A 19,801-nucleotide genomic window follows, 5' to 3' on the forward strand; every position below is an offset into this window, starting at 1 on the left:
ACAGGGCAGCGCAGAGGTGGGGGAGGACGTAGAGCTGGAAGTTGCTAAACTCTACGCCTTGGACGGTGAGGGACGCGATGCAGTACCCCTGGATTTCCGCGGAATGGGATCCGGAGGTCAGGGAGATTTTCTGGATAACGGGGTGTACTGCGAGGGAGTAGCGCCCTACCGTCGTGGGGTGGATGAAGCTCTCTGTGCTCCCGGAGTCAAAAAGGCAGGTCGTCTCGTGCCCATCGATTTTCACCGTCGTTGTTGCGGTTGTGAGGTTGCGGGGCCGGGACTGATCCAAGGTGATCGAGGCGAGCTGCGGCAGATGCTGGGAGGTCCCGGGCTGATCAGCAGTGGTGGAGGTAGCGGCAGGCAATGAACGGCCAGACGATCAGGGGTCCTGAGGCGTCGTCCAAAATGGCGCCGAACATGGCGGCGCCCACGGCAGGCGGCATCAAAGATGGCAGCACCCACAGGCCACATATGGCCTGCGGAGAAGAAGATGGTGGCGCCCACGGGCCGCACGTGGCTTGCAAGGAGTCAAATGCCAGTGCCTCTGGGTCGCACGTGGGGGTTGCAGGAACGCCGGGCCTGGAAACAGCAGCGACTGACCGGGCCTGGCAAACAGAAACAAAGTGTCCCTTCTTTCCACATCCGTTGCAGGTCGCGCTCCGAGCCGGGCAGTGCTGCCGGGGGTGATTGTTCTGCCCGCAAAAATAGCACTTGGGGCCCCCCAGGGTTGGCTGGCTGCCACGCGGCACATGCTTGCGGTGAGCTGGAGTCGGCAGCTGGTGAGGCCCACGAGGGTGCCGCGCGATCGGGGGCGTACGACTGGACGTTATGGGAGGCCACTTCTAACGAGTTCGTGAGTTGCCTAGTTCCCGCAAGATCAAGCATACTCTCTTCCAGTAGGCGCTGGCGGACGTACGCAGACCTCATGCCCGTAACGAAGGTGTCTCGGATTAAACATTCTGTGTGCTGGACTGCCGAAACTGCCTGGCAGTCACAGTTCCTCCCCAGAATGTGCAGGGCACGCCAGAAATCATCCAGAGACTCGCCGGGGAGTTGCTGTCTCGTGGACAGGAGGTGCCTGGTGTATAGTTGATTGACTGACCGAACGTAATGTCCCTTCAGGAGCTCCATCGCTTCGGAGTAAGTGGGCGCATCCCGGATGAGAGGGAAAATGTCAGGGTTCATCCGTGAATAAAGGACTTGTAGCTTCTGCGCGTCCGAGGGTTCCTCAGCGGATGTTCGGAGGTAGCCTTCGAAGCAGGCTAACCAGAGGTCAAAAGCGGACGTAGCGTTGGCTGCTTGAGGAGTCAGCTGCAGGCGATCAGGCTTGATGCGAAGATCCATCGTTTTAAAAATCTTTGCGCAATAAATTGATGCACTATGAATTACCACAAAGTCGAGAGTAGTGGAATAATCGAGGCTTTATTGAGCAAAGATGTTGTGCCTCCTGTAGCTGGAATCAGAATGGCTGCAGCACCGGCGGGCACACACATTTATACACCGCCTACTGGGCGGAGCCAGCAGGCAGGGATTTACCCATATACCTCTATTTTACGTGTCTTATCATAATACATATAACACTGCTCCCAATTCATTTATGTGTTTGTTTGTATGCTTGTGAAACTAAGTATCCTGAGTGTCACATCACTCACTACTGCACTTAAATCTGTGCATTGAACAGTGCATCACTCCACAACATATAGATAATACATTTGAAGAAAGTTCCAGAATTTTGACCCCAAAAGTGTTATTATTTTCAACATCTTGGAGCCACAAGACATAACATTAGTTTAGGTGCTTTTAGCTTGGCTTCTTTTGTGAAATTTCAACCAATGATTATACTTGGATGCTGCTCCATGCCAGACCGCAATGTCGGCCAAGAACCAGCTGCAAAACTTTTAATGGCATTCAGAATTAAAAACGCATGTTGTAACCTATACTGCCCCATAATGCGCTGCAATGACGCCTAATTTAAAACATAATGCAATTTCCCAAAGAGGAATTGCTGGACAGGAATTGACGAAAGCAAGGTGATTAAAATAACATAGGCTGTCAGTTGACTTCGGGTGCAGTCAGGAGGTCGTGTTGCTGGCCAGATGATGTTCTGAATCAGGTCTCCCTCTCTCTCACACGCCCATCTTTTATGGGCGAAGGGGAGAATCCGCATGCGCGATCGATCACGCCCCAATGACATCATCTGTTCCGACAATCGGGGACAAGGAGCCAGCGGAGCTGGCCGGGTGATTGACAGATCGACGCCTGCCGCGTCCCCGCCCTTCCCCCCCTCCACAGTTTGGGCCAATGAGAGCACGCCCAATGCAGATGTGGGTGGGACTTCCGGCTGCAACGGGTCGCGCGCTGGTGGGCAGGGGAGGGAAGAGGGCGGCGCAGGGCCCTGGTGTTAGTGAGGAGGTGGGGAGGCAAGGCAAGGATGTATTGACATCGACGTTGAATGAAATTCTTTCTGCGGCTCCCGAATGTCTTAGCGAAGTTAAAAGCGACAGAGGAAAATAAAAGTTTAACGAAGGGGACTTGGGTGGCCTGCCGGTGTGTGTTTATTTAAACAGGCCGCTCAATGGACATTCATGGCATCTAACTTGTTGCGGCCGGAACGGTATTAAAGTGAAAGAGAGAGAGACACAGACAGAGGCGCCATTTTGTTCTCAAAAAAAAAGAGAACTCTCCTCGCCCCAGTTCATAGCTCAGCGAGGGAGGGATTATGGCGAAGAAAACCTACGATTTACTGTTCAAGCTGCTGCTGATCGGAGACTCCGGGGTGGGGAAAACCTGCGTCCTTTTCAGGTTCTCGGATGACGCCTTTAACACCACTTTTATCTCTACTATAGGTGAGTGAATGAGGGAGGGACGGACAGACAGCGGTCACTGCTGTTGGCCCAGTTTTATTTAGTTGCTGGACTGGTTGGAGGCGATGGGCGGCCGTCCGAGGGTAGTGTTGGGCCTTGTATACGTTTTTCCCCTGCAAATAACAGGGTACTCCAGTGCAATGCAGTGGAACTTCGTGGGGGGTGGAGTGGAGGTATTTTAATCTGTTAATGTGTCCATCACAATTCTGTTTCCCCGAGGTTAAGGATATTCTGTAGGTTTATGTGCGGAAGTGATATTTGGAGCATTTTTCATGTTTTTTACAAAACGTCTTTTATACAGATATGACTGTCATTGATTTCTGGAGCATCTTGCATTTTAAACCGTGCTGTTATTTGTGTTTAAACCTCGTGGTTGATATCTCGAGATCTTTTGGGAAAGGCTGCGAATGCTGACAGCTTCTCACTTGGGTGTTTCTCCTCTCGAGCAGTGCTGCTGTAATTTTTTTAAAAATGCACTCCTAAAAATGGCCTTGTTTATTAAATCAAATGTCTTTTGAGCTGGTTTGGGGCATTTACCTGAGAAAAGGTCAAGTTTTAATGGTAAACTAGTTGCCTTCTGGAGATTTAATCTCTGAATATGAATTTATGCACATTTATGAATGGTCTTGAAATTTTTTCAAATTAAAATATTATTCATTTAAGTGTAGTGTATATCTAACTTTTTAGTTAACCAACATGGTCTAATCGGAGAAAGTGATACCACCTAGCTACTATAGCTTAATTATTAATTTGTGTGAGATTAGCCATGAGCAGGGTATTCTAGATCAAACCTGCAGTTTACCCTTTAGGCCTGTTCTGCCATTCTCTGAAATCATGGCAGATCAGGGACCTGACTCCATATCACAGAATTGTTACAGAACAGAAAGGGGTGGGGTCACTTGGGTCACCATATCTGCAACAGCTTTTTGAATGGACAATTTGCCTCGAGTCATTCCCTGCCTTCTCCCTGTAACCCTGCACATTCTTCCTTTTCAGATAAGTATAATTCTGTTTGATTGAACGTGCCTACGTCATAACCTCAGGCACTGCATTCCAAACCGTAACCACTCGGTATGTGGAAAAGTTTTCCCTGTGTCTCTTTTGGTTTTTTCAAGTACTTTAAATCAGTGCCCTCTGGGTTTCAATTGTTTTGTGAGTGGGATCCCTTGATATCTACAGTATCCAAGTCTCAGATTTGAAATTAACAATTGATCTGTGTTGGTGGAAGAGAATTCCAAACACCTACCACTCTGCATGAAGAAGTGTTTCCTTGTTCATTCCTGAAAGATCTAGCTCTAATTTTGACACAATTACCTTTTCTTGGACCCTCAATCAGCGGAAACAGTTATTTCCTATCCTCCCCAACTGTTCCCTTTAACTTAAACTTTAATTAAATCACATTTTTCCCATTAATATTCCAGAGGTTATACCCCTAGTTTATGTAATCTATCCTCCTAATGGTGTCCAGTTGCCATTGTAGTAAATTTATGATGCACTTCCTTCAAGGCCAGAATTTCTCTGTGTTCTAACTGGGGCTTTGTATAACTGTAACATGACTGTTTCCTTGTATTCTAGTCCGCTCTAGATTTAAAGGCCAACATTCTATTCAGAAGGTTTTGATAGCTGTACGTGCCCCCACCCCAAATCTCTTTGAACCCCTTGTCGCTGTCTTTTTATCATTTTTTTAAAAAAATGGAATACTTTTCTCGGTCAAAAGTCAAGAATTCATGTTTGCTTATGCTGAAATCTATTTGCCACAGTTTTTCCCATTGACTTAATCTTATCAATATCCCTTGATAATTTTATGCTCCCTTGCCAGGCTTTGATATATATATATATATTATATATATATATTTCCACCATCACCTAAATAAAGACCGTGAATAGTTTGGTCCCAACTCGGATCCTTGCCGGACGTGCCAAAGTCTCATCCTTTCAATTAGAGTTCCTGCTGTTATCTCAACTCTGTTTATGGAGCCTTTCCTAACGAACCCAGTCAATTTGTCTTCAATTCCATGAGCTTTAACTTTAGCTTGCAGTCTCTTGGAGGTACTTTATCGAATGTCTTCTGGAAGTCCATATCAGGGCTCATGCGTACTGGCCTGTGAATGTGTGGAGATCCAATAATTTCACTGCTGGTGCCTGCATAGTCTAACACTTATTATCCTAGTAATGCAAGTGGATTGTGAGACACAGTTTATGAACACTGACTAACATGACTGCAGTAAAATTTCCCACTAAAAAAAGATTTCACTTTGCTGTCTGCATATCCTTCCCTTCTAGTCTCCGATAAAAGGAGTTTCCAAAATCCGTTACCGTCAGTCCAGGAAATAAATTTACAACATTCTCTCCTGTTGCTGCCTGAGACAGGATGATGGCGATTGCACCCTGCTGAACATTGCCCCTTTAAAGATGGTGGCTACTCATGCACCCTGCTGCACATTGTTCCCTGTAAAGCTGGTGACTGCTAACCTGGGTCTACCATCTGCATGCAACTGTGCATTCCTTGGGCAGCATCTTTCAAAGTTATGATGCTACCATCCAGAGGGATAAAGGCAGCAGATACCTGGGAACACCACCACCTGGAGGCTCTCCTCTAAGTCACTGATCATGCTGACCTGGAAATGTATTATCATTCCTTCACTGTCGCTGGGTCAAAATCCTGACACACACTCCTAATAGCACTGAGGGTGTACCTGCACCATATGGACTGCAGCAGTTCAAGAAGGCAGTTCACTACCACCTTTGCAAGGGCAACTATAGATGGACAATAAATGCTGGCCTAGCTAGTGACTCCCACATCCTATAAATTAATTTTAAAGAATGCACAGCATTGGCAGAAAATGCAGCCATAAGTAAAATTTCCTTCTCTTGTAAGATGTTTCTTAAAACCGATTTCTTTGAACAATCATTTGGTCACCTGCCCTAATGCCTTGTATGTGGCTCCATAATTTTTTCCTGATAATGCTCCTGTGTAGCACTGTAATATGTTTTACTATATTCAAGATACTATATGAATGCAAATTGTTCCAAAAACCTCCCGCCAACAAGATTGTCATTATGAAGTCGATATAACTTTTAACCCCCTCCTTTGCTCTGAATAAATTGTCATAGTTGGTGGCATAAACAAATGCATTTAAGCAGAAGATGAGTAGGTGCCAGAAGTGCTTCATCCAGGTTCTTTATGAAGCCGCTAAGTGTTCTTTGAGGGTGCAAAATGGCAACTTGGTCTGGGTTGGAGTCCTTAGTTTTTGCAAGTGTTTAACCAAGAATCCAACAATACATTGATTGTGATTTGGTTTTGTAGAAAACTTCTATTTCACACTGGGGGAGCATAAGGGTGACAAAAGTAAAGAACTGCAGATGTTGAATACCGGAAATAAAAACCAAAAATGCTGTAAATGCTCTGCAGGTCGGGCAGTATCTGAAGGGAGGAAGAGTTGATGTTTGTGGTCAACCTTTCATCAACACTGGGAAGAGTTCAACATGAAATCGGTTTTCGGAAGGTGAATTGGGGTAAAGTGGATAAAGAACAAAAGGGAAGGTTTACATCCCAAGTTGAAGACCAGTGCCCTCTGGTATTGAATAAATAATTGCAAGTTACGAGGTGTATTAGTGTCCATCAGTTCCGATGAATTTCTTAAGCGTATTGTGCTATTGGACTAATCTTGGCTCTTGCCACCATAACTCGCTGCTTAACCCATAGTTCAGGTGGCAAGTGAACCACTTTGAGAGGGGGATGCCACTAACTCTCCCATCTAACCATGCATAGGCTTAAAATCTTGAACTTGTATTCTGGATGCAAGTGGATAGAATGTTGAATTACACTGTGGAAATCATGCTACTGCCATATAATTTGCTAGCCTAATTCATCTCAAAAAGAGACCTGTTCAGTCATGTCAGGATTTGAGTATTGAACAAATGGATAAGTACTGCCCCAAAGTTAGAAACTGAGGTGTGCCAACAAAAAAGTCCCTTGGCGTTATTTTCAGGACAATTTCTGCCTGTAGTCGTGACCAATATTTTTGCCTCCAGAATTGACTGGTCATTATCCCATTGCTGTTTGCTTTGTGCAAATTGGCTGCTGTTTCCTACATTATGGTAATGACATCACTTTAATAGTACTTCATTGGCTGTGAGGTGCTTTTGGGTATCCTGTGATTGTGAATAGGTGCTTTATAGTTTCTTTATGGAGGTGGATAAGGCAAGCAGATGGTATTGAGTGGGTAAATTCAAAAATTATTCGAGTAGGAAATGGTGTCGGAGTTTAAATTGGCTTGGAATGCTTTATACAGAAGCTTGATCTGGACTGCTGGGGAAATTGGACTTTTTGAAAATTTTTAAAGTTGAATAAGTAAATTATTTAATTCAAAATTTTGACATGGCTAGGCTTCCTCATGACTGGTCAGTTGTGCTCCAGTGTGTATTTCGTGTCGTGTATATTAGAAATTTTGGACTGTTGTAGTGTCTAAAAATGGACTTTCAAATTGAATGTTCACGGTAGAAATCTTGGTAGCAAAAGGTAAGACATTGCATTGTTGCAATTATCTATAGATGAACGAAGATGGACTCCATTGCAATGATTTTGAGATTGAAATTCCAGCAGGCAACTGTGGGATGGAGCCCAAGACAGTATTTGTATGCAAGCCCCCATGTATCCTTTAGCTGTCACACTTGGGTGAAATGGAGCTTTTACGTTTTTGACTTGCAGCAGTACAGATCTGTGTGCAGCTATGGTTCATATAACCTTCAGTTGTTGCCAAGTTCTTAAATGGTTTTTAGTCTCCGGAGGATTCCCTTGTGGGTAGACAAGTATTTACATTCTGGAGTACTTGGAGTGAGCACAGAGGAATGAGATTCCATTAGTCACCTTTCGAAAAACACAAGGTTAGGAGCTGGTTTTTGACACCCAAGACTATTGCCATTTTTAACGCCCATTAAAGCTGCTGTTTAAAAATACAAGCAGCCTTGCCATTAGTTGGGGAATATGGTGGAGAATCACAATATTCCAGTAAACTGGTTCACAAAAACATTCTATGTATGCAGAATTGCATTTCAGACCATTTTATGGAAGAATACTGCCAATGCTGTGCTTTCATCTGATTTTTCACATGGCCTTTAGCTTATTGACTTCTGGACCTGTCCGGCAATGGCATTGGCCTAGAGGATTCCTTTTGAACCTAATGGATACATTTCAACCAAAGATGATTGTAGAATAGTTCTTAATTGTGAGAATTTGTGGATGAAGGCAGTTTGTAATTTTTTGCAAGAGTTTCTGTTGCTAATCTTTGACCCATACTTTCTGATAAATATTTCAGTGCATTAATTAACTGAAAAACAGGGTTTCCCCGAGCCTGTTATAATCAACAAGTCAAACGTGATGTAGTATACAAAGTCCGCATTCAGTCAGCACTTATCACACTGTCAGGGATTGGGTTGGGAATCATAGAATCATCGAATTTACAGTGAAGAAGGGGGCCATTCGTCCCATCGGGTCTGCAACGCCCCTTGGTGGTGTACCTAAGCCTACACCTCCACCATAACCCGGTAACCCCACCTAACCTTTTTGGGACACTAAGGACAATTTAGCATGGCCAATCCACCTAACCTGCACATCTCTGGACTGAGGAAACTGGAGGACCCGGAGGAAACCCGCGCATTCACAGGGAGAAAGTGCAGACTCTGCACAGACAAGCCAGGAATCGAACCTGGGACCCTGGAGCTGTGAAGCAACAGTGCTAGCCACTGTGCTACCGTGCTGTTGGGGGAGGAGTTGTGGGTGACGAGAATAGTTTGTTGATTTATATGCCAGGAGTGTAGTGTTATTTGGGACCTGTTTTGAAGGTAATACTGTTACCTTTGATTTGTCTTCACTAAAGTCTCAAATGTGCATTTTATTTTAAGAGGCCTTGGTCTCAAATGACAGATTTGCCTCTGCTCAAATTTTAGTTGATGTCATACAGTTCTTTTTATCCTGATGCATGAAATTGTTCTACAGGCTTCCATCTGCCACATGGCTAAGATGGGGAAAATTTTAAATAAAATGGGTTATAATTTTGAGGTTGTCAATTGTAATATTTTAAGTTTGTTTGCACTGGAGTGCTGAATTAGAATGCTATAGTGAGAGTTTGGTGACTGGGGGATATTAAGGGTTCATTTTTATCTAAACTCTAGGGTCTTTTATTTTGTAACTTACCTTCTAACCCAAACAGCAATTTTTAAGTTGAGTTTTAAACCAGCTTTAAACAGAGTTCACTCAGGCTCTACTTGCAGCTGCAGCTTGTTAATTAGTTAATTGGATTAAGCCAGTTTTCAGAGGCAGTGTAAAGGTGAGCCATTTTACAGTGCTGACTTGGTTTGCACTGGAGTACTGAATTTGGGTGCATTAGTATTATAGTGAGAGTTTGGTGACTAAGGGAGTTGGGCGAGGAGGGAGCAAGGTGCTCCTTGCATTTCATTTCCTACATTTCCTTAAAGAGCGTGAAGGGAGCCGGGAGTTTAGAGAATGCAGCTGACTGGGAGCAGAGTCTGAGGGTGGAGTTCCAGTTGGTTCAAAGGCCAGCTACATTCTGTAACGTAAAAGTTGTTGGGTTGTATTTTTTTTTTTGGGGGGGGGGGCAGCAAGTTATCTTTGTATCATTTAGCAGAATCACCAATTTTAGAGAGTTCACTTGAGAGAGTAGCGGCAAAATATATATTTTAAGTGTCTAACGGTCGTTTAATCTTTTTTTTCCTTTTAAATCTCTTTGGGAATTCGGAGAGGGTGAAAGCTAGGGCAGTTGCATGCTCATCCTGTAGGATGTGGGTGGTGAGAGACACCACTGGTGTCCCCGCTGACTACGCCTGTGGAAGTGCACCCAACCCCAGCTCCTCAGAGACCACGTTAGGGAACTGGAGCTGGATGAACTTCGGATCATCCGTGGGGGGGGGGGGGGAGGGGGGGGGGAATAGAGAGGAGTTACAGGGAGGTAGCCACACCCAAGGTGCACGACAAGAGTAGCTGGGTTACAGTCAGGAGAAGGTAAAGGAATGGGCAGATAGTGCCGGGATCCCCCGTGGCCGTTCCCCTTCAAAACAAGTATACTGTTTTCGATGCTGTTGGGGGGGTGGCCTACTGAGGGAAGGCACTAGCGGACAGGTCTCTGGCACTGAGCCTGACTCTGTGGCTTGGAAGGGAAGGGGGAGAATAGAAAAGGAATAGTGATGGGAGACTCGATGGTTAGGGGAGTGGCTAGGAGATTGTGTGGTCGCGAATGGGACTCCCGGAAGGTTAGGGGAATGGCTAGGAGATTGTGTGGTCGCGAATGAGACTCCCGGAAGGTATGTTGCCTCCTGCTGCCAGGGTCAGGGATGTCTCGGATCGAGTCTACAGGATTCCAAAGGGGGAGGGGGAGCAACCAAAAGTCGTGGTGCACATAGGCACCAACATCGTAGCTAAGAAAGGGGATGAGGATCTAAAAAGTGATTTTAGGGAGTTAGGTTGGAAGCTAAAGAGCAGGACAAGCAGAGTAGTAATCTTAGGATTGCTACCGGTGCCACATGCAAGTGAGGCAAGGAACAGAGAGCGAGTGCAGCTGAACATGTGGATCAGGGGTGGTGCAGGAGGGAAGGCTTCAGATACGTGGATCATTGGGATACCTTCTGGGGAAGGTGGGACCTGTGCATGAAGGATGGATTGCACCTAAACTGGAGGGGCACCAATATCCTGGGTGGGAGGTTCGCTAGAGCTCTTCGGGAGTGTTTAAACTAGTTTGGCAGGGGGATGGGAACCAGAGCTATGGATCAGAGGATGGGGTAGCTGTCGAACAGGCAGAAATAGTATGCAGGGAGTCTGAGGAAGGATAGACTGTTCATAGGGCAAGGTTGCACTCAGTCAAATCGGTTAAAGTGTCTTTTTCAATGCAAGGGGTATCCTGAATAAGGGAGATGAACCTAAATCATGGATCAGTACTTGGAACTACAATGTTGTAGCCATTACAGAGACATGGATTTCACAGGGGCAGGAATGGTTGTTAGATTTTCCGAGGTTTGGATGTTTTCCGAAGAATAGGGAGGGAGGTAAAAGAATTGCAGTGTTGATTTGGGAGTGCATCACAGCTACAGAAAAGGAGGTAGTCGAGGAGGGTTTGTCTACTGAGTCAGTATGGGTGGAAGTCAGAAACAAGAAAGGAGCAGTCACTTCTTTGGGAGTTTTCTATAAACCCCCCCCCCCAATAGCAGCAGAGAGATAGAGGAACAGATTGGGTGGCAGGTCTTGGAAAGGTGCAGAAGTAACAGTTGTTGTCATGGGTGACTTCAACATCCCTAATATTGACCTAAACCACCTTACTGCAAATGGTTTGGATGGGGCAGATTTTGACGTGTGTACAGAAAAGATTCCTGACTCAATATGTAGATAGGCCAACTCGGGGGGAGGCTATATTGGATTTGGTGCTTGCGAACGAACCAGGCCTGGTGTCCGATGTCTCGGTGGGAGAGCATTTCAGTGACAGTGACCACAGCTCCTTGACCTTTACCATAGTCATGGAGAGGGATAGGAACAGACGGTATGGGAAGGTATTTAATGGGGGGGGGGGGGAGAAATTATACTGCTATTAGACAGAAGCTGAGGAGCATAAAGTGGGAACAGTTGTTCTCGGGGAAATGCACAACAGTAATGAGGGGGGTTGTTTAAGGAGCACTTGCTGGGTAGTTTTGTCCCATTGAGATGAGGAACGAATGGTAGGGTGAAGGAGCCTTGGATGACAAGAGAAGTGGAGATTCTAGTCGAGAGGAAGAAGGAAACTTGCGTAAGGTTGAGGAAGCAAGGATCTGGCATGGCTCTAAGAGGGTTACAAGGTAGCCAGGAAGGAACTCAAAATGGACTTAGGAGAGCTAGAAAGGGGCATGAAAAAGCCTTGGCGGGAAGGATTAGGGAAAACCCCAAGGAGTTCTACACTTCTGTGAGAAATAAGAGGATGATCAGAATGAGAGTAGAGCCGATCAGGGATAGTGGAGGGAACTTGTGCCTAGAGTCTGAGGAGATAGGGGAGGCCCTAAATGAGTATTTTGCTTCAGTATTCACTAGAGAGAGGAACTTGTTACTCATGAAAACAGCGTGAGCCAGGTTAATAGACTCAAACAGGTTGATATTAAGAAGGAGGATGTGCTGGAAATTTTGAAAAGCATCAGGATAGATAAGTCCCCTGGGCCTGATGGGATATCCCCAAGGTTCCTACGGGAAGCGAGGGTTGAGATTGCTGCGCCGCTGGCGGTGATCATTGCGTCCTCGCTCTCCACTGGAATAGTACCGGCTAATTGGAGGCAGGCGAATGTTGTTCCCTTGTTCAAGAAAGGGAATAGGGAAATCCCTGGGAATTACAGACCAGTCAGTCTTGCGTCTTGTGGTGAGCATTGGAAAGGATTCTGAGAGATGGGATCTGTATGATTATTTAGAAAAACATAGATGGATTAAAAATCGTCAGCATGGCTTTGTGAGGGGCAGGTCATGCCTCACAAGCTTCATTGAATTATTTGAGGATGTGACAAGACGTATCTATGAAGGTCGGGCAGTGGATGTGGTGTATATGGATTTCAGTAACGCATTTGATAAGGTTCCCCATGGTAGGCTCATTCAGAAAGTTAGGGGGCATGGGATACAGGGAAATTTGGCTGCCTGGATACAGAATTGGCTGGCCGAAAGAAGACTGCGAGTGGTAGTGGATGGAAAGTGTTCCGCCTGGAGGTCGGTGACCAGTGGTGTCCCGCAGGGAACTGTTCTGGGACCTCTGCTCTTTGCGGTTTTTATAAATGACTTGGATGAGGAAGTGGAAGTGTGGGTTCGTAAGTTTGCCGATGACATAAAGGTTGGTGGAGTTGTCAATAGTGTTGAGGGCTGTTGCAGGTTACAACAGAACATTGACAGGATGCAGAGCTGGGTTGTGATGTGGCAGATGGAGCTCAACCTAGATGAATGTGAAGTGATTCATTTTGGAAGGTTGAATTTGAACGCTGAATAAAAGGTTAAAGGCAGGATTCTTGTAAGTGTGGAACCGAGGGATCTTGGGGTCCACGTACATAGATCCCTCAAAGTTGCCACCCAGGTTGATAGGGTTGTTAAGAAGGCGTATGGTGTGTTTGCCTTCATTAACAGGGGGATTGAGTTGAAGAGCCGTGAGGTTTTGCTGCAGCTTTATAAAATCCTGGTTCGACCACACATGGAATGTTGTGTCTAGTTCTGGTTGCCTCATTATAGGAAGGATGTGGATGCTTTGGAGAGGGTGCAGAGGAGATTTACCAGGATGCTGCCTGGACTGGAGGGCATGTCTTATGAAGAAAGGTTGAGGGAGCTAGGACTTTTCTCACTGGAGCAAAGAAGAAAGAGAGGTGATTTGATAGAGGTGTACAAGGTGATGAGAGGCATGGATAGAGTGGATAGCTAGAGACTTTTCCCCAGGGTGGAAATGGCTGTCACAAGGGGACATAATTTTAAGGTGATTGGAGGAAGGTGTAGGGGAGATGCCAGAGGTACGTTCTTTGCACAGAGTGATGGGTGCATGGAATGCACTGCCAGCAGAGGTGGTGGAGTCAGTCATTAGGGACATTTAAGCGACTCTTGGACAGGCACATGGACAGCAGTAAATTGAAGGGATGTAAGTTCGGTTGATATTGATCATGATAAATGATCGGCACAACATCGTGGGCCGAAGGGCCTGTACTATGCTGTCCTGTTCTATGTTCTAAGTCACTAAGGCCATACCTTGAATTCCTGCAGTCATGTGTGGGGCTGCAAACTTTTGGGGAGAGGGGAGAGCAGTGCATCAGTTTATAAGTGCTGTATTCATTTACAATGAGGTTGGCAGGATTTACTGAAGTTGAAGTGGGCCAAAAGGTGCCGAGAATGCAATTAAATTGGATCAACTACATGGTTTGCATTGGTCACTTTAAAGCTGTGGTGCGGGTGATTATCATCATAGAATCATAGAATTTACAGTGCAGAAGAAGGCCATTCGGCCCATCGAGTCTGCACCGGCCCTTGGAAAGAGCACCCTACCCAAGCCCACACCTCCACCCTATCCCCATAACCCAGTAACCCCACCCAACACTAAGGGCAATTTTGGACACTAAGGGCAATTTAGCATAGCCAATCCACCTAACCTGCACATCTTTGGACTGTGGGAGGAAACCGGAGCACCCGGAGGAAACCCACACACACACGGGGAGAACGTGCAGACTCCGCACAGACAGAGACCCAAGCCGGGAATCGAACCTGGGACCCTGGAGCTGTGAAGCAATGTTGCTAACCACCATGCTACCGTGCTGAAGTATATATATGAAGTATATTATCTGCATCAATGTGCTGTAAATTCTGACAGTTTTGTTATGTGATATTATGAAATGATAAGGTGTGCAACAGTCTTTCATGAAAAAGTGCACTTATTTTAAAAATGATAGCCATTGAAACCTTTCAGTAAAATCTTTAAAATTGTTGGAAGAAAAATACCTGAAGTGTATTGAGCACTTGAGACCAAAGTCGCCCTAAGATGAAGAAAAATGTAGCCTAGTAGGTAAATACGGGAACTCCTATTCTGTGACTTTTGTGTTGAAAGCCACTTTATGGTGTACTATTGCTTGGATCAATCGCCATTTTTCTTTTGAAATAGCTAATTTTGTTGAGTAAATGAGGAAAAACTAGGAGAGGGTGAGAATTCAACCATGTTAGATGCAAACCGTCAACTACTCTATTAGAACTTGAAAATATTGCAGAAAATAATGGTTTGAAGGATTGGAGAGTTGACAAAGCACAGCCCAACATTTTAAGGAGGCTTCAAGAAGAGTAGAGAAATAATTCAAGGGGGTGTTTATAAAGGGCTATATTCCCTTTAAAGTTCGTGCAGGGCACATCTTTTTCAGTGAGTGTTCTCTTTAAAGCTTTATTGTAGAGCCACGTACACGTTTGCCACAATGTCTGCGTGGTACCTTTCAGACTGCTGTGCAGTTTAGCAGCAAGGGTGTCAATGCTCAAAGTTGACCATCAGATTGTCAGGTTTGAGGATGAAGAAGAAATTGGGCAAGGACATGGATGAAGAAGAAATTGGGCAAGGCCATGTATGAGAGATTGGATGATGCCATGGATGAATTTGACCAGAATGCAGATTTTACAGTTTGGCTAGGAACCAGGAAGGGTGTAAGACATTTTGTGTCGTGAGGAAATTAGGAGGCTGGTGAGGAGAGAGAGGGAGTTGCAGATTTGCAGAGATGTTTGGTTTAAAGATGACTTCCAAATTCACTGCTAAAATCCTTAAGCCCAAGAGTGAATGCATTCCAAGTGTATTTACAAAATTTCCTATAACTGCAGTGAAAAAATATTTCCTCCTGCAACATTTTGTCATGCTGTAATTTTGATCACACTTGCAGTTCTGGATTTCTGTCAAATGTTATGAGTAATCTTCATTTTAAGTTGTACTCAAGAGAACAAAAGGAAGTTCTGTAAAAGGGTTGGATGTACTTGAAACGTTAACTCTGTTTCCCTCTACACAGATGCTGCCAGGCCTGCTGAGTTTATCCAGCATTTTTTGTTCTTGTACCAAGATTGCAAGCTTAAAATGTCAATTTAGGAAAAAAATGACACTATGAAATTGTGGTGAATAAGTTTTAGTCCATGTCTAAAAATACCTTTTTATAGAATGCATTCTATTTATAAACTAACAAAGTAAATATACAATTACCAGTTGTAAATTATTATTTATTGAAATTGGCTATTTTCACGAGTGTAGATTGAATATATGGGGCTGGTTATCTTAAGTGGTTCAGAATAACACCACAGTGGCCCAGTCCCCGTTTTGGCTGAGGTAGACTTGAGGCCTACCTCTCTGCACTACCTGTGACAGTGGAAGGCAATGGCAAATCACTGCTGACAAAAAACTGTCAAGAAACCCACTCCGACTGAAGCATCAGACAGTGAGTCAAGGACCTGCCTTCAGGTGGAGCACAAAAAATAAATGAATGAAGATCAAATATGTGCAGAGAGAAGATTTTGATTTTACAAGTTTGAACTTCAGTGGTCTTCTGATTTTGAACTTCTATGCTTTTATCCCCAGTTGGCCACCTGTAAATCCATTCACTTCTCCATATTGACATATTTTACAAGTGGAGTGAAAGCAGTTTGAAACTTGTGGTAATATTGCATTTTGTCAGAAAGTTGTGATTGAAGTCCTCCAAAGGGTGGCATGGTGGCACAGTGGGTAGCACTGCTACCTCACAGCTCGAGGGACCCAGGTTCAATTACAGCCTCGGGTGACTGAGGAGTTTACATTTTACTCGGTTTACCCCGTGTCTGCGTGGGTTTCCTCCGAGTGCTCCGGGTTTCCTCCCACAGTCCAAAGATGTGAAGGTTAGGTGGATTGGCCTTGCTAAATTGCCCTTGGTGTCCCAAGGATTTGGTGGGTCTGCTGGGTTATGGGGATAGGGTGGGGGCTTGGGTTGGGTGCTCTTTCCACGGGCCAGTGCAGACTCAATGGGCTGAGCCTCCTTTCTGCACTGTTGAGTAACATAGTCTAGGCTAACACTGCAGTGCAGTATTTGAGTGAGTTACACAGCTGAAGGTGATGTTTTTCAGATGAGTTAAATCAAGGCCAGCTTGGGACTTTGCAAAAGATTTCTTGAGACTAATTGATGAGGAGCAGGGAGTTCTACCAATTTCCTGGCTAGCATTCCAATTTTTATTTCTTAATTGGCCATAGCACTGCACAGAAGGAGGCCATTTGGCCAATATTTCTGTCTGCTTTTTCTTGAAGCTGTCAATTTAATCCCATGTGCTTGCTCTTACCCCACGACCCTGTTTTGAAATAAATAATTTTCCTCGAGTGTTCATCTGTTCCAATTGTCTTCTATCTGTTACTATTGAATCTGCTGCTACATTCTTTTTCAGGAAATGCATGCAAAATCCTTAGCACTTGCTTAAATAATGTTTCCTTGTGTTGCCTCTCGTTCTTTTACCAATTAGTTCAAAACACAGGCTGGTTTAGCACAGTGGGCTAAACAGCGGGCTTGTAATGCAGAACAAGGCCAGCAGTGCAGATTCAATTCCCGTACCGGCCTCCACGAACAGGCGCCACAATGTGGCGACTAGGGCCTTTTCACAGTAACTTCATTGAAGTCTACTTGTGACAATAAGCAATTGTTATTATTAACTATATCCTCTGGTTGATCTTTCTGCTATTTGGAACAGTTTCTCCTTATTTACTCCTCTCTCAATTCTTCCCTTGGCCTTCTCTGCACTACGTTTCTTCATACAATGTAACCCCTCATCACTTGTGCCATTCGAATAAATCTCTGCGCACTCTTCAACGATTGTTATGTAGCTAAGTTATCTGGTGTTGGAATGGAGATTGCAATTTGAGCAGATTGGGGGCATTTTAAGGTTAATTGAAGCAAATGACCATTTTTCTTCTATGTTTACAATTGTTGACTGATCATAAACAGAGTTGAAATAGAATCAGAAAATTAATCCAAGATTGCAGAATTGGTATTAATTTATTTATCATAATTGCAGATGGTATTTAATTTCTGTAGCTGTAAGTGATAATGTATAGTTTGAACAATTATGCCACCCTGAGTCAATACTATATTATCATGTTCAGTTTTTAGGATATTTTACCCAAAACCTAACATTTTGGAGATGATAAAATGCTTTGATCTCATCATTTTAATACTAGGCAAAGTGAGACTTTCCGCACTCTTATCAGGGTAAATTAGCTTCCAGAATCCAATGTGCATAGTTAAAGAAGTTACTTTCAGTTACTGTCCCCTTTTAGAAGCTTTGCAATAATTTTTTCCCCAGTGACTTGATGTTAAAGGTGTTCTAAGATAAAGCTCTAGAATGAAGTCTCTGTACAATACATCCCCATGGTGAAAAATGATAGGACTTGTCCATTCAAGTATAAATACATTGTCAGTGATATAAGTTATAATTGCTAAACAGACTCGCACCTACTGAAAATTAATTTTTACAGGCATAGAATCACATTCCTACAGAATTTAATTACTGGAGATTTTAATTAATTTTGCTGCTCCTCCCTTATTTGATTTTACATTGAACTAACTACTCTAACCAATGCTTCCTGGTTCACATTCCATGTTTCAGTAAGAAACGTGTAATCTGTTGGGTTAAGAAATACTTTTGTTTGTCCTGTCCACAAGTCCTAGATTCCCTGTTAAGGGCTTTGCACTGCTTAGAATTTCTAATCGATAAGTTCCAGTACCAAAGCTGAGTGAAAGTTTAAGTATGATGAATGACTATTGCTATTCATTAGTCATTGATCATGAAATCCATGTCATCATATCCCTGGGAGCACAAATGTGTTTTATGTTCATAATGATGCATCCTACATTTTCATTCGGCTTTTTAATCTTGAAAAAAAAAACTCCCTATTGTATTGGGTAAATGGCTGTCCTGAAATTAGTACTGTACACCCTTAAGCGATAAAAATTTTAGCTTGTATAGCACTTTGTCAAATTTGGAGCCGATATAATTAGTGCCTTTACTTGGGAGAAATACTTGAAATAGTGATGGGATTGAAGGCGGATAAATCACTAGGGCCTGAGAATCTGCATCCCAGAGTGCTTAAGGAGGTGCTCTGGAAATAGTGGATGCATTGATGGTCATCCGGGATTCTATAGACTCTGGAACAGTCCCTGCAGATTGGAGGGTAGCTAATGTCACTCCAACATTCAAAAAGGGAGGTAGAGAGAAAACAGAGAATGATAGTAAGCCTAACATCGGTAGTGGGGAAAATTCTTAAATCCATTATCAAGGACTTTATAGCGGAACATTTAGAAAGAAGTGGCAGGATCAGTCCGAGTCGGCATGGATTTACAAATGGGAAATCATGCTTGACAAATCTGTTAATTCTTTGAAGATGTAACTAGTACAGTTGACAAGGGGGAGCCAGTCGATGTGTATCTGGACTTTCAGAAGGCGTTTGACAAAGTCCCACATAAGAGATTATTGTGCAAAATTAAAGCGCATGGGATTGGGGGAAGTGTATTGAGGTGGATAGAAAACTGGTTGGCAGAGAATAAACGAAGAGTAGGAATTAATGGGTCCTTTTCAAATTGGCAGGCAGTAACTAGTGGAGTGCTGGGACCCCAGCCATTCGCAATATATATTAATTTGGATGAGGGAACAAAATATAACATCCTGAAGTTTGCAGATGATACCAAGTTAGGTGGGAGGGTGAACTGTGATGAGGATGCAGGGATCCTACAGCATGATCTGGACAGGTTGGGCGAGTGGGCAAATCAATGGCAGAAGCAGTATAATTTGGATAAGTGTGAGGTTATTCACTTTGGAAGTAAAAACAGGAATGCAGATTACTACCTAATGGTTGTAAATTGGGAGAGGGGAGTGTGCCGCGAGACCTGGGTGTCTTTGTACACCAGTCGCTGAAGGTAAGCATGCAGGTGGTAAAGAAGGCTAATGGTATGTTGGCCTTCATTGCGAGAGAATTTGAGTACAGGAGCAGGGACGTGTTGTAATTATACAGGGCCTTGGTGAGGCCACACCTAGAATATTGTGTGCAGTTTTGGTTTCCTTTTCTGAGGAAGGATGTTCTTGCTCTTGAGGGAGTGCAGCGACCAGACTGAATCCAGGGGTGGCAGGACTGTTATGAGGAGAGATTGACGAGGTTAGGATTGTTCTCGCTGGGGTTCAGAAGAATGAGTGGGAACTTATAAAATTCTAACAGGACTAGACAGGTTAGATGCTGGGAAGATGTTCCCGATGATGGGTGCGTCCAGAACCGGGGTCACAGTCTGAGGATTCAGGATAAATCATTTCGGACAAAGATGAGGAGACATTTCTTCACCCAAAGAGTGGAATTCATTACCACAGGAAGTAGTTGATGCTAAAACATTGAATATATCCATGAGGTGGTTAGATATAGCACTTGGGGCGA

At 44.2% G+C, this 19,801-nt stretch overlaps 1 protein-coding gene across 1 annotated transcript in view; it reads left to right on the plus strand.

Annotated features, from left to right (window-relative positions):
* The first annotated feature begins 2,347 nt into the window (after positions 1-2,347).
* The window catches only part of rab10 (RAB10, member RAS oncogene family), a 69,436-nt gene continuing 51,982 nt past the window's right edge, over positions 2,348-19,801 (plus strand). Inside the window, exon 1 of the mRNA XM_072498982.1 lies at positions 2,348-2,846. Within this exon, the coding sequence (XP_072355083.1) occupies positions 2,720-2,846 (127 nt within the window). The 5' untranslated portion in view covers positions 2,348-2,719. The remainder of the gene's footprint in view (positions 2,847-19,801) is intronic.

This window comes from Scyliorhinus torazame, chromosome 4, assembly GCF_047496885.1.
Source record: "Scyliorhinus torazame isolate Kashiwa2021f chromosome 4, sScyTor2.1, whole genome shotgun sequence".
Taxonomy (NCBI): Eukaryota; Metazoa; Chordata; class Chondrichthyes; order Carcharhiniformes; family Scyliorhinidae; genus Scyliorhinus; species Scyliorhinus torazame.